The sequence below is a fragment of the Sinocyclocheilus grahami genome, unplaced genomic scaffold (assembly GCF_001515645.1).
Source record: "Sinocyclocheilus grahami isolate Dianchi unplaced genomic scaffold, SAMN03320097.WGS_v1.1 scaffold655.1, whole genome shotgun sequence".
In the NCBI taxonomy this organism is placed as follows: domain Eukaryota; kingdom Metazoa; phylum Chordata; class Actinopteri; order Cypriniformes; family Cyprinidae; genus Sinocyclocheilus; species Sinocyclocheilus grahami.
The window spans coordinates 780673-796679 of NW_015505834.1; the positions used below are offsets into that span (position 1 = coordinate 780673).

The 16007-nt window shown below is 36.2% G+C and overlaps 1 protein-coding gene across 1 annotated transcript in view; it reads right to left on the reverse strand.

Moving 5' to 3' along the window:
- erbin (erbb2 interacting protein) overlaps window positions 1-16007 on the reverse strand; it is an 84813-nt gene that overhangs the window by 37412 nt on the left and 31394 nt on the right. Inside the window, exons 2-4 of the mRNA XM_016242325.1 lie at window positions 6592-6799; window positions 3672-3789; window positions 651-717 (exon numbers count right to left, since the gene is read on the reverse strand). Coding sequence (XP_016097811.1) covers window positions 651-717; window positions 3672-3789; window positions 6592-6780 — 374 coding nt within the window. The 5' untranslated portion in view covers window positions 6781-6799. The remainder of the gene's footprint in view (window positions 1-650; window positions 718-3671; window positions 3790-6591; window positions 6800-16007) is intronic.

Consider the following 16007-nt stretch of genomic DNA (forward strand, 5'->3'; position numbering starts at 1 on the left):
GCATAAACACATTTCATTACACCAAATACACAAAATAATGTTCTTTTTAGCAACATCATATGACCCCTTTAACTTAGTAAACATGATTAGTAAACTCTCTTTTCTCTCATTTTATACACGATTAATAAGCTATTCAGTTTGTCTTTTGCCTTACAATGGAAAAAAATTAACAACTGATTTACAGCGTCATGGCCTTGTGGTTCATTCATGCGTTTTGCAACACAGACATTTTGCTCAAGTGGCTTTTGTTGAAAACCTTTAGTGCCGTAATGAGTTGTTTTGATCCTAGCGCACTAACAGTAACCCAACAAACACACCAGAGGCCTGTGTGTTTTGATTGGCCCGTGTTTTGAACGATGGAGCAGAGGCTGGCACGGAGATGGTGTTTTTCTGTGGTTCTCGCACACAAAACCAAAAAACGAGCCCTCATATGATGCAATATTGGCTACGGAGCCAGAAATGATTATAAAACCTGTCACAGCATGTCACTTCAGAGCCTCTTACGTAAGGCTGAACAATATGATGCCACCGAGGGAGAGAAAGAGAGACGTTTGTCTGTATTTATAATGCGATAATCAGAAGGGGCGAAGCGGCATAGATCATCTTTTTAATATTTTAGTAATTCAGATGAATCCCAGAGGGCCACTTACTTTGGCAACATCTTTAACTGGTTCTCCCGCAGCTCCAGAATCTGCAGTTTGGTTAGTCTGAGGAAACAAGAGAGAGAGAAATATATAAATATAAATTATTTATAAACTGACAACAACTAAGATTAACAAATGGTGCAAAAACAAAACAAAATAAATTAAAATAAATTAAATTAAATAAAAAATATGTCAAAGGTGCCTGAATAGTATATTATTTCCACTGGAAATAATATTTAGTGAAATTTCAGTTCAAAATCGACAAACTTGAGGTTTAAAATGCAACACAAACGTTACATAATAATGATTTTTAAGATAATAAATGTAACAGCAAGATGCTAATGAACACTGACATGTTTTTCTACAATAAAGGAGCTAATTTAATGTCCCAATACTGGTCTATTGACTTACGCCACATGCTATAAATATACTGTCCTCTTTTTCGTATTCCGTAGAATTATGCAAATTGTTGTCCTCGGGTGACCTTACGGCACAAAACAGGAACTGAGCCGCATGTTGCATGTTCATTTGAAGTCTATTTCAGGCTGTGTGTGCATGTTTACTTTGTCAAAAGTACTGCTGCATGACCTTTCACAGGAACTGTACTGCATTTTCATAGGAACGCATGATTCCTGAGGTTTTATATATGATACGAGCTCCAGGAATCATTAGAAGGTGCTTTCCGAGGAAATTTCGCACGTGCTATTTTAATAGATTAACAGCTTGCATAAATCAAAAAGCTTGATGGATGTAAGTTAAACCTGTTTTGCGTGTGCTTGGAAAACAATTTCAGTCTCTGGGAGAAGAGTTTTGTCTGTGTTATATTTTAATGTAGTACATTGGCCAGTCTTGAATCTAGATGCTGTCTGATCTGAAACAGGAGCTTATCTTGTTTTCTGTCTGTCTGTCTGTCTGTGTGTCTGTGTGTGTCTGTGTGTGTCTGTCTGTGTGTGTGTGTGTGTGTCAAGTAATAACAGTTGAACAACTAGGTCTTTATCAAAATCGACCACTAATGAAAAGACCCAACACCTAACACTGTTTTTAGAAACAACACAAGCTCAAGCAGCATTAGAGCTAGACTGCTTACTTCCTGTCCTACTAACCGCATGAGCTGGAGTGTGACGTTAATGTTAAGACATCGTTCCTCCAGCGCACTCAGATGCAAACTAACCAGCGCGCAGAGCAAACCACAGAACACACACACACACACATCTCTGAGAGCTCACATCCACCACACAAGGTGACCCACCTTCAGCGGCTCTGCTAAAAACAGACACATTATGGTCAGGAAGGGAGTATCAATTAAAAGTCAGGGAAACCTGCAAATGAACATCTTTGCAGAAGGGGTTTAGAGCAAATAAATGCTACAACCCATTTGACTTGTGTAAAACAGACTAGCTGACAGAGGAATATGTCTTAATAATGTAAAGAGGGTCATTTGGTTTTCATGTTGTCTTTGATTTCTTTGGTTAATTTGATTTGCATCTTTCAACTAAGTAAGCCATTCTTGAGCAGCAAATCAGCATATCAGAATGATTTCTGAAGGATCACGCAACACTGAAGACTGGAGTAATGATTACAGGAATAAATTACGGTACATTTTACAATATATTCAAGCAAAAAAACTGTTATTTTACATTGTAATAATATTTCACAATATTACAATGTTTACTGTATTTGTGATCAAATAAATGCAGGCTTGGTGAGCAGAAGAGACTTCCTGTTTTACAAAAAAATAAAACGTTTATTTTTTTAACATATTTAACAGGTAGTTTAGGTTAAGTATTTTATTATATCATTTTCACAATAATATTTTTTATTTTTAATCAAATAAATACAGCTGACATCTTACAGACCCCGAACTTTTAAAAACATATATAACCTGCTTGCAAATATTTTTTATTATTGTTATGTCTCATTAACCCTTTTATCTACTGAATGATTTTGTTCTAAAAAAAAATTTAGATTTAAAAAATTTTTTTGTATATAAATAAATGTAAGCAATTCACCAATTAAATTAAATGTGGCTCATGGAACGTTTTTATCATTTTTTTTAAATATCTGATATTCTGGTAAAGCAGAAATTTTGCTGAAGAAAAAAAAATTGCAGCTTCATTTGATGTGACAGCGTATTGCATGAAAACAATGTTTTGAATGAGACTTCCTGTGCTGGGCTGAGCTCGTCCCTGTCTGTCACTACTTTATCAGATCCTGCAACACACCAGTTGAAAGATGAAGTGATGTGTAAACAGATTTGAGCATGTGTTTGTAGTGTTGCGGTCTTCACTCATGCTTCAGAACGGAATAAATGAAATGTTTCCAGTGACAAACTTCAGATTGTCATCAGTGTACAGGATATCAAATCGAGTGGGAAATCCTACGGCTCTGTTCCAATCCACAGAACTGCGGTCTAGATAGGCAAATAGCTTCCATTTGTTTATTTGCATTATTTCTAGCACTTATAACTAACCATACTGCACACAATTCTAAACCAATGAACGACACATGAAAATGTTTATTTACTAGGATTGGCAAGTGTGACTGTCAATAGCAAGTGTGACTGTCAATGGTGTGACTGTGGAGAGGGTGAGCAGCACCAAGTTCCTGGGTGTGCACATCACAGAGGATCTCTCCTGGACTGACAACACCACAGCACTGACCAAGAAAGCACAGCAGCGTCTCTACTTCCTCCGCAAACTGAGACGAGCCAGAGCCCCGGCCCCCATCTTCTACAGAGGCACCATCGAGAGCATTCTGACCAGCTGCATCGAATAGAAGAATTGACAATAAAGCAGACTTGAAACTTGAAAACTTTGCAGACTGAAATGAATGGTGAATTTTGTATTTCAGCGTAAACCGAGATCCAAAGCGTGGAGCTGGCCGTGACGAGTTGAATTACAGCGGATAAGGGGTCAGCGAGTCAGTGCAGATATCAGTGTGCCTCCGCTTCGGTTATGGGTCGCCCGATAGCGTAACTGGACTCCAAAAAGGAAAAGAAAGAGGAGATGAATTGGCTGCTTTTCTTACTGTTCTTGCTGACGTCGAGCTCCCTGAGATTGATGAGGTTAGCGATGCCCGGTGGCAGCACCGTCAGGTCGTTGTCCGGTAGACTCAATCGGTAGAGCAACTGGCAGTTGAAAAGTTGCTGTAAAGAACAGGAAAATTAGACATTTGGGAAACATTCATGGAAATGCTAATGAGATCAAACTTCATATGAATATCTGATGAGCAGTGGATTCATTTCAAATAGATTTTGCAGTAATTAGTAAATTTGAATAAAATGGGGTTTTCGATGGACCTTCATGTGATCTAGTCCCAATGCGCTTTACAGAAAATAACATGTCTGTGACGAAAGCCATTCATGATCAAGGACGAGAAAGACAAGGGTATAAACAATCCGGCTTTTGTAAAACTTTCTAAATTCAATTAAATGTTGAAACGACAAGTAGAGAAAACCTGATCGCAAATACTTTGCTTGAAGACATTCATTGTAACCATTCTGGCTGAATGATATACAGAATATTCATCATATAGTTAGTATGATTTTGCTAGCAATATAAATAAAGCAACACAGTGAATACTAGAGGTGGAACGGTTCTAGGTAAAAAAAAGTCGAACCGCACTAGGACCGCAGTTCAACTTAAATCTGACAAAGCATCTGCGATATGGTTTGTTATAAATAACAACACGTAAAACAAACAGGGTTCGGCCATAGACGGTAAAAAAAAGATGGACGACACACCTTCACACACATTCATTGAGGAAAAGTGAAGCCGGCACTGTCCCAATAGGGTGCGGCCATATTGCGCTGATTTGGGACCCGAGTCTGCACAGTAGAGTGCGAAGTGGAGCCGCGTCCCGCCCACACTCCCGCTGAGTCGATCGCAAGAACACGCCCCTGACTGATTTTAAATTAGCCTGACTGCTCCAATTTTTGTCTGCTGTATAAGAGGCTTGTGTTGAAATAAGGTAAATACAACTCCAATCTCTTCCTGAAGATCCCGAAAAAGTCTGTTGGCGCCTCAGTTCACTCAGAGAAGCCGTCAGTCATGACGTCACACTCCCGTTTTTATAGCATAATAAAACCAAACTTATTTAATAGGGATGTAACGATTAACCGCGAGCCCGTTGAAAATCGATTCAAATCGGTTGAGATGCTAAACAAATCGTGATTCAATTAGGGGTAGGAGTTTATATGAAGGCATGTCTGAGGGGAACTTACTGTCTTTAGAAAAGTTTAGATGGTATTTTTTTTATTCTTCTTGCCATAAGTGCAGCACTGCTTTGTTCACAGCGGAAACCAAGGAAATGCTTTAAGCGCCACCTGCTGGCAGAGAGTGAATCTGCGTCTCGTTCAGCTCGTCTGCTGTTTCGGTTAACTAACATTAATTGATACAACTTTTGATTAATAATGTTTTAGTAAATGCTGGAATCAACATTAACTAAGATTAATAAATGCTTTAGACATAGTTTAGGTTAACTAATGTAGTTAACTAATGTAGGGCCCTATGAAATGTTTTATTTTTTCTCACCTTAATTAACATTTATTTTTACAATAGCCCTATGGAATGTTTTGTATTTACATTTTTCTGGTTACCAAATGAAGGCATAAAATATTAATTTATCGTTTAATCAAATCAAAATTAAACAAACTTTATTTTTTGTCAAACAATTTTACTATTAAAAAATTAAAACAAAAGAAATAGTGTGATTTTTCCTTAATAAGATTAAGTTTTAATTTGAGTAATACTAGTTATAAGATATGATGATGGTTTCTCTCAAATGAAACGACTCTCAGAGCAGTTCTGGAGATGTTGTTCATGTATTTATGTCCTCATTTAGAGAGACAGCAGACGCTGAAATCACAGCGAGCGTCACGCGAGTTTCAGTATGTGAAGTAAACAAAACCGTGCGTCTGCACCATTCATTCACACACGCAGAACATGATTTAATTCATATTTAAATATTCATTTTGCTGCTTAATATGTACAGATACCAGTCCATATCACGATTTGATTTAAGTGTAATGACCTACTTTTGAATAATTCATCCAAACTTTGAAAAATTCCATGAAATTCCGCATTATACAGTAAATTCAGTTTTTATGACTGGATTCCACGATTCTGTCCGCGTTTTCCACATCGCGGAACTCACAGGGCCCTACTGATGCTAACAAATGGAACCTTATTGTAAAGTGTTCCCAAAATATTACTGTTAATATTACTATTTATTAATATGTTTTGTCATATTGGTGCATATAAATGAAGAAATTATTAAATGATATTTGTACCCATCCAGTGAAAGAAACTGAGCATTTAAATTCTTAGATTAAATGTTTTGAATCTTCTTACAACATTTTATAGAAGCACATTTCTGAAACGGAAAAAAGTAATTGTGGCTTCTTGACTTACAATTCTAACTTTATTTCTCGGAATAGCAAGTTTATGTTTCACAATTTGGAGTTCACGAACTGATTTTTTTTTCTCAGAACTGTGACTTATAATCATCATATAATTTTGCATATCTCAATTTGACCCTTTTTTTCTCAGAATTGTCAATTTTGTCAAAAACAATTCTGACTTTTTACTCTCAAAATAAGTTTATATCTTGCAATTTATAATTTCTTTCTCAGAATTGCAAGGTTATAACATAAAACTTCATAATTTTGAAAAAAACTATATTACAGATTTGAAACTATTGAAAAACATTTCAATACATTTATACAGTATGCCATAAAATGCAAAAATAGCCAAATTCACACATCCCAATCCTGCGGTGTAAGCAAATCTTTAGCTTGTAAACAGCATGGCAGTAACAAACAACACGTGCTCTGGAGGTGCTGCTTGCCAGCTAAAATAAAGTGCAGCGTTTCACCGTCTAAGCATTGAATTTACTTTTTGGAGACATGCAATGCAAGCATGTTAGTGGTGCAAGAGTGCACTCGTACTTTGGGCAGCTCCTCGATCTGGTTGGCGTCGAGGTAGAGCTCCTCTAGGGTCTTCTCGAAGCTGAAGATCTCTTTGGGGACCTGCTCCAGGCTGCAATGCGAGTAGTCCAGCGAGGTGATGGGCTCCTCCTCGCCCCGAAGGCAGCGGCACGGCACCAGCCGCACAAACAAACTCCGCTTGCTGCTCATCCTCACCACAGCTCAGGCACTAGAGAGGAGAAAGAGAACATGATCAGCACCTCAAGAACCTTAATAATTCATGGACAGCAACACTGCGATACAGGATAGTGGTCAAAACAGCTTGGTTTACAGTTAAGATGAACACTGTGCAGGAATCCAGCTTTTTACAGTTCGTAATTGATCTTGAGTAGGTATTGTTGAAGTAGGTGTTGCTCATTTAAACACTTTTTTTTGGGGAAGTCGTGGCCTAATGGTTAGAGAGTCGGACTCATAACCCAAAGGTTGTGGGTTCGAGTCTCGTACCGGCAGGGATTGTAGGTGGGGGGAGTGAATGTACGGTGATCTCTCCCACCTTCAATACCACGACAAGGTGCCCTTGAGCAAGGCACCGAACCCCCAACTGCTCCCCGGGCGCCGCAGCATAAATGGCTGTCCACTGCTCCGGGTGTGTGTTCACTGCTGTGTGTGTGCACTTTGGATGGGTAAATGCAGAGCACTAATTCCGAGTATGGGTCACCATACTTGGCCACATGTCACTTCACTTCTTCTTCACTTCTTTTTAAAATAATTTTAAAGTAAAGTACTTTTATTATGATTATTTATTTATTTATTGTAAGTTTAGATTTTTTTTTTTCTTTTGGCAAACATGTCCTTTAAATGTAGTAATTTTAATGTCATATTTATTCATTTTTCTACAAAATATCTTAATGTTTCGACTGTAATGTCGCAAACTTTTTAAAGAAATCTTGAAAATAAATAAATAAAAATAAACACTGATTTAAACTAGTGTTATTACAGTTAACTAAAACTAAGTGTTTTCGTTACTTGAAATAAATGTTAACTAAATTCAAATAAAATATTTTTTAAAAATGCTTATTTACGCTAGTTGCCAAGTCATCATTTACCATTTTTATTTAATAAATACAATTATAATATAATATAAATACAGACAAAAATACAGACATATAAAACCAAAGACTACTAAAAATAAAAAATTTAAAAAAAGACTAAAACTTTAAAATCAGAATGAAAGGAGAATATAAAAAAACCTGATTCAAAATATTAATAAAAACTATATAGTATCCCAGTGACACTAAAATAACACAAACAAACGACAAAATATGACGTGTGAAAACTCCATTTATGATACTGAATTCTGTTGTGAATATGTCGTAAAGCATTACTAGAATAAAAATTAAAATCTGCTATTTATCAACAAAGCTTTTTGTCCAATCTTTGGCAGTTTGAGAAATCACTGACTAAAATTTATTTAGTCATTATTTTATTTTTTTCAATGAACAAATGAATGTTTCCGAGACTAATTTTGTTGGCGAGATTAACAGGTTTGGACATAAAAATACTGCTAATACAGCCGACAATTACCCATCATCTACAATAGCACTGAGAGGAGCACATTAACATTCATTAAAACCCATTTATATTCATGGCTGGCCTGAAAACAGCATCATTATACGATGTCCTTTCATTCTGTTGAAACGGAAAAAGGCCCTTGATACGGCATCAAAAAGGCCGGCCCAAGGTTTGCTCATGAATCGACACACAGAGCGGTTTTCACAGGCACTGCTCTACAGTCATACAAACACAAAAGCAACAACAATCACTGCTGTAGACACAACTCCTCTCTGGCCCGTCACGAAGAGCCCTTCAATCTGCATGTGCATGACAACAATGAAACGCCAGTGCTAATGCTATTTAGAAGCACGAGCGACGTTAAAACCTGCTGAGAAAACCATAAAAACAAGAACATTTGTTGCACAACCAGAGCCACGGGAATTCAGTTCTGCATCATTCACAGCACGTCAATGAAAGTTTACTTTAAAAGACACGGTGAATTGTTGTTTAACAACCTATTAAACTTCCTGAATGTCACGTGTTTTTTCTAGGGAAACGCGATATTCGATAAGAAAAATTAGTAGCTTGGAACATCTATTGAAATTGATTGGCTCATGAACAGCGAGTGCTACATACCAGAATGTGGAGTATGAAAAACCAGAGATGGGTATCAGATCAGATGGTTTAGACTTGATAAGTCATTTATGCATTGGGTAGAAGCTTGTTGTTTTCACTGGTTCTGGTTATCTGTATCTGTCCACATTATCTATCTATGGCATCAATACACCACAATCTGCACTTTCAGAGCTGTGCGTGAGCTGAAAGACCACTGAGCACAAAAGCTTCACCACTGGGGCCGCAGAGAGCTAGAAGAGTCACTACTGGATCACACTCATGATACCACCGACACTGTGTGTCCTGCTACCACGGCATGCCAGAGATTTTGACGGTATGATAACCATAAGCAAAAATATCACGGTATTGTCGTTACAACTCTAAAATGTGTTATTTTTAAATGCCTGGGTAAAAAAAAAAAAAAACTAACTTTTTTCCGCTGAACACAATATATTTTGTTTTTGAGCAACATACAGAATATTAGGAACAGTAGAATTTGTTTTTTTTTCTTTGATTTGTTTCCTAAAAAGAAGAAAAATAAAGGCTAACATCTTTATTTAACCTAAATCTGTAATTACAGTTATCTAATTTTAGTTATATAATTTCATATACATAATTTGATTTAATAATAACCCAATTTGAAGCAAAAACAGAATGTTCTGACTAGCTTTGTGAAATTATACTACATGCCTGAACGAAGCAAACACAACAGCTCTGAATGAGACGCAGATTCTCTCGCAGAAATCGTATAACGGAAAATATTAGCGGTTTTGAAACCGTGACATTTTCAAATCGCGGTATACCTTGAAACCGGTAATCGGCCCATGCCTAGCTGGTATCAGATCGTTTTAGTTTGAATACAATAGTATTGTTTAGAGACAGACAGATAATCACTTTGACCAATATTTTTTAACTATCAGCTCTTTGAGATCATGTCTATCGATAAATGGCACCATTTGATGCATTTCTAATGAAAAAGCTCCCAAAAATATCTACAGAATAAACAATTATTAATGTATTAATTAAAATAAGATCATCGCTCAGGCAATTTTTACATTTATTTACATTAAATAATTTACATTATGATATTTATTACCTTTATGTAGTATAATAACATACTGAACTTATAAATAGTTGATCTACTTTTCAATATATTGTATTTATAATAAATTACTTTTAAGAATTATTATAGTTATGAATTATTTAAATATATAACATTATTATTAGTATTATTAGAATAATATTATCATATTATTATTAATATAATTCAATAATTAAATTATAACATTTAATAATAATAATAATAATAACAACTAATATTTTAATAATTACATTAACATTGTTGCTATAATTATTTTAACAAATAATGCATTATTGTATGGTTATTATTAATAATATTAACAATGCTCATTTAGTTCTATTTAAAACAGTAAGTAAACATTTTCAATAAGCTTCTTTTATTACATGACAAGCTTATGTAGCTTAAATTAGACAACCAAAAAAAATTGTTTAGTAAATGACATAAAAAATAATGAATTATTATTATATCAATATAACATTATTTTTATATTATTAATATTATTATTTAATTATAAGACATTTATTAAAAAAGTAAAAATAATAACTTTAGTAATAACCAATTCATTATTACAACAAATAACATTTATTATTGTATACAGCTATTATTACTATTAATGTTACTATTATTAATAGAGCCGACCGATATATCGTTTTGCCGATATTATCGGCTGATATGAGCCTGTCGCCGATATATCAGTATTGGCGAATATGCCGCCGATATGACATTTTTTTTACAGAACATATAACGCAGATAAAATGCTTAAAATTGTGTAATTACTTAGTTTGTCCAGCAGAGCGCGCTTTATTGTTTGCTACTGGCGACCTGGATGAAACACTTTAAAGCTTAAGTCTATGGAAAACCATTAAAATTTGAACGGCCATATCTCCATAACCACTTTCACTTCAGTAAGGAGGTCTCTTGTTCAGGCAGCAGCATTCAAGTGTGGTCTTATTCGACCGTAAGTGCCCTGCGAAGTGGACATCACATGAAATTCCGCCATGATTCCAGTTCCAAGGGAATGTACACGTTACATTCAAAGGGCATTAAAGTGCGTGAGACGTAAATTTATATAGTATTTATTTACAGAGCTATATTATGTCACACTTCTCTAGTAAGTTTCGTCTGTGTGTGAAGACAGTAGCGCAAATCCGTGATTGAATGTTCCGAAAGTGAACTAAACTTCAAAGGAATAAAGTTGAATGGAATTGAATTAAAGTTGAATAAACTTCAACTTTACTGTTCAGTGCACTGATGTCAGACTCATTTTTCATAATAAAGTTTATTGTTAAATTGTTAAATGCCCTGTATCCACCATTACGTATCTCTGTCACCATTATAAGTGTTTGATCACCACATTTGAGTGATCATTGCAAAAAATTTGTTTATGTATATATATTATGTTTATGTATATACTGTATTCTATATATAGTACCAGTCAAATGTTTGGACCCTCGAATGGGAAAGTGTCCCAACTTTTGACTGGTACTGTACTATAATATACACAAAGAATATCGGCCACTATATCGATATCGGCCTTTTTTTACTCCCTAATATCGGTATCGGTCCCGAAAAACCCATATCGGTCGGGCTCTAATTATTAATATTATTAACAATACTCATAATACATGTTCTTCATAATACAAGTGCTTGATCATAAAAATAACCTGTATATCTGTCATAAAAGGTAGATTAAAAGTAATCCTGCAAGCTGTTGGTCAGAAGCCCAGATCTCGAACCGCTAGTCTACACCGTCCCAGACAATAGCAGCAGTTGTTTTGGTGATGTCGGGTCATTAGATATTAAACACACTGGCTACAGTAATACACCACTCAAGGTCAGGCATACAAGGGTAACGTGATATGAAAATGACATGTCAGCTGTCCTGGTTAATAAATGAATAGAATCCTATTGAATGAATGATTTAAGGCAGGGGTGGCCACTTTTCAAATGAGAAAATCACAGAGATATTAGTAATCATAACATTAGTGAATATATTTTAGTTTTGAGTTATCTCGTGCCCCCCCCCCCCGGAAGGACCAAGTTTGCCCACCCCTGATTTAGACAAACAGCTGCTATAATCATTCAAAATAGTTTGAATGCAAGGCACAAGTCATATGGGATAGTTTTATGGTGATTTTTATGTTGAATTTTGACATTTTCAAGCTCTACAGCCCTAGTCTGTTGACAAAAAAAATGATGGAAAAGAAGACTAGAGACTTTCTGCAAGACATCTCCTTGCAGATCCACAGAAAACAGCACTTTCTGAAAGCAGTGTTACAAACGCAAACATTTGGGGCCAGCGAAAGCCCTGGTACGGTTGCTAAGGTTATAACACAACTGCTAAGTTTGGCTGCTGCGGAAAGTTTGTGCAGACCGTGATAGCGAATGAGAACACGCTGCTCTCCAGAGGCCTGCCCTTATCAGTCATAATAAACACACGACTGCTGACGTTGCCCTGCGGAGGGAAATGGGTGTGATTGGCCCCGATTTCCCTTTTAACACACTTGCAGACAATGACAGCCAGATCCTGTTGCAATCAACATTAAGACGTCTAAAGAGTGTGCAAGAGCTGCAGGGAAGAGGAACAGAGGTTGATGTGAAAGAGAAGTCAGTTCTGGCCAGGAACAACCTTTGTGGAAATGCACGGAACAGTTCGAGAACGGACACAGGTCGGGAACCTGCATCGGGACCACTGTTCTCTGTGCTCGCGCTTCAGATGTGTGCGCTGCACGCAAACAGTGTGCAAGTTCTTTCCCTTCCTGCACTTAAATAGTTTAAAATCACATTAAAATGCGAATGCGGGAATCGTTAAGCGGAATCAAAATGCACACATCTCATCGGATGCCCGATTATTGGAAATTTGGAACCGGTTCTAAAATGGAACCGGTTCTCGATACCCAACCCTACAGAGGACAGATGCACACTACACTTCCAGCAACTGTGAGACTATTCAGCATCCAGCACAACCGCTACTACACGTTTTTTACAAACTGTAATTTCTTCTTATTTCAGGCATTTACTCTCCTGAGGCTTAAACACAGGCATGTGTAATTTGGTAATTTGCAGTGCGTGGGAAAATATGGTTTTACTTCCTATTGGTGCTGACAGCATCATGTGACACAAGCCATGCGATACAGCCCTCAGAGAGGATGCGACTGTCTCTAAGGAGCAATGCAGCTCAGCAAGCCAATAGTAATGAACACCACATGGCCTCTGCGCTAAAAAACACATACACCACACTGAAGGAAAGACCTGAGCTGTATCTACACATCAGAACATCAGACCCAGGGCTACAAACTAGCTAGCAAATACACTCTAAGAAATGTGTCGCTGCAGTGATAGCCTAAGGTACAAAAGCTGTAAGGTACATCTTTGTAGCTTTTTACCCCTAAATATTAGTACCATTTACGATTTATTTTATTTTATTATTTTATTTTTGTGTGTCCAATAAATTAAATTACTATATAGTTTCTAGATAGTTGGTTAGACCTCGGATAGATTGTTGCACTTCAGATTAGGTTTTCTTAAAACATGTCACATGATCTTTAGTCTACAACAAAAATAAGTTATTATGAAAATTGTATCATTTATTACTACAATTGTAGTGATTTATACTAACTGTTTTTCAATTTGAATGATTGCAAAAAAAAATTCAAATTAGTTTTGGGTTGTATCAAATTTTTTTTACAAATTCAACTGATTAGACAATTCAGAATACAGAAAAATTAAAACAGAAAACATTGAATTTGAAAAATTAAAAAAAAAAGAAACTGAATTTATGAAAATAAATAAATCAGATTTCATAGCACCCTAAAATGTGTTTTTGTTAAATTTGTAATTGTTATTAAACTGCATAAGTTTTATGATTTTAATTAATTAGACATGCTTTTTGATTAATTTACCCATTTAAAAGGAAAACACTGAATTTGGGAAATATCTGCAAATAGCCCTAAATTAATTTTTTTAATAAACTTGTAATAAATTGTTGTTAAATTTTATAGGATTCATTATTACCTTTTATAAGACGTGTTTTTTGGTTACTAAAATTCAACCATTAAAACAGAATAATGAAAAATTAAAACTGGGGGGGAAAAAAAAAGATTTCATAGGGCCCTATTATGGTCAGGCACAACGTAAAAAGAAAAAAGAAAAGAAAAAAAGACCAAGTTGTAACCAATTATGGGTCCCTCTCTACCAGCAAAGCCCCAGAACACCCTAGCAACTGCACAGCAAGCAACAGGTTAAAAACACTCACGAATGCAACCAACCACAACAATCAAGCATTGTGATGGGAAGTTTTGCAAGGACCAAAACTGTAAATGTAACAATCTAGTTTTCACTGCTATCTTCAAACTGTTCTTCTCACATATCATAACTCAACTATAATCTAAATGCTGGTCTCTCTGTGTGTGTCTGTGTGTGTGTGTGTGTACACATTTTAAACACAACGTGGCTTGGCTCTCCTCCACCCCTCCCCCCGCCTGCGGTTATCGGAGACTCTCTGCTCACAACAGGAAGAGCTCGTCTGCAGTTTCTCTGATGCAAAGCACTGTTGCCATCTCAGAGCCTGCGTAAATGTTAAACAGAGCATGCAACAGACGCGTCGACAAGAAACAGCCCCCGCTAATACACGCTAGCCTGTCTGCGGCTGCTGACGTATACGGTTTCTGTTCCTGATGGTGAAAAGGAAACATTCTCAGATCCTGTCGTACAGATCTACGGACGGACGGCACTTGAAGAGCCGACCGATGCATAGTGTGTCAGATCTAAAAAGAAATGCACCGTTTCTGACAGTGCTGAAGATATTTATAGGAGATCTGGGTCTAGGTATCACTTCAGCACGGAGTCTGAGAAATAAAGAAGACCTGATAGTGTTTAATGTTCAATTATGCTGGGATTTAGAGTTGAGCTTTTGGTTAAACTATGTTGTACTCAAGGAGCATTTAATACTAGCATTTATCAGTGATGTGACAAAATATATGTAATTAATATAAACCGATTCTATCAGGGAACCATAATCACTTTACACTACTTAACTGGGTCAGTTACTTATTACCATGATGTTGAAGTTACAAATGATGTTTGTGTAACTTAATCAATTCATGTTAAAATTATGATTTAATCATGTAATTTCAACACCTTTCTTCGCTGAAAATGCTTCTTTTTGTTTTCATATTCTGTTTTATAGGTAGTTGTTAAAATGGGATGAATTTAGAGACGTGACTTATCGCACTGTTTTAACATGCTTGCTAAATCTTTTCATAGAATTTACATGTCTAAATTCATCCCCTTCAAAAAGCAACATTTTAAATCTAATTCAAGACATTTAAAGACAAATTCTGTCCATCTTCAGACCACCTGCCATGAGCAACGTTCCTATTATTACAAATACACCAAAGCAACTATGGAATGATTAAACTTTTTTGTGCAAATATTATAGATATTCAAGATATTATTTAAGAGTTCAAAGTTTGAGTTCATATTTGACTAAGAAATACACATGATGCACATGAACCTAAATCAACCTACTTAGTCAAATACATGGTCTTAAGGAAGTTTCTTCTGACAATGCAAACGACATCAAACCATGCAAACTATATATTTATTGGTCAGTAATAGGGCTGTCCAAAAAAAATTCTAATTTTGAATATTCGTCGAATTGAAAATAAAAATCCACATTTTCAGGTGTGCGTTAAGGAGGCAGCCTTTAAGCCGCTGTCACACTAAACTTTTCGTTCCATTGACTTCCATTCATACATATGCGAATGCGTCAGACCCGAAACGTAAGCCTGTGTGAAACGTTTTCGCATTTCGCTGCATTCCAAAGTTCAAGTTTGGTGAACTCTGGCCTGCGAATTCGCATGCTCAAAGTGTAGAGTGACCACGGCTTTTTTATTAGTGGCGCACGAGATGCGATGACGATGTAAGTGTCATTGCATTATAATGTTTTTGTTAGCCTATCCAGTTGAAGCCACTAGATGCGGTGCTGCTGCGTTGTTAATTACAAATATTGCGGGAAAAGAGAACATCAATGCGGAGAAGATCTTGTTTACGTCAAAACTGAAACCAAGCCGTTCACACAGAACGCATATTTCACGCATTTTCTAGATGGACATCTATCACCACTGCACTCGTGTCTCGCATAAAAGAGCCGCATGTTTAGAAAGCCATGTAAAATTAATGCAAG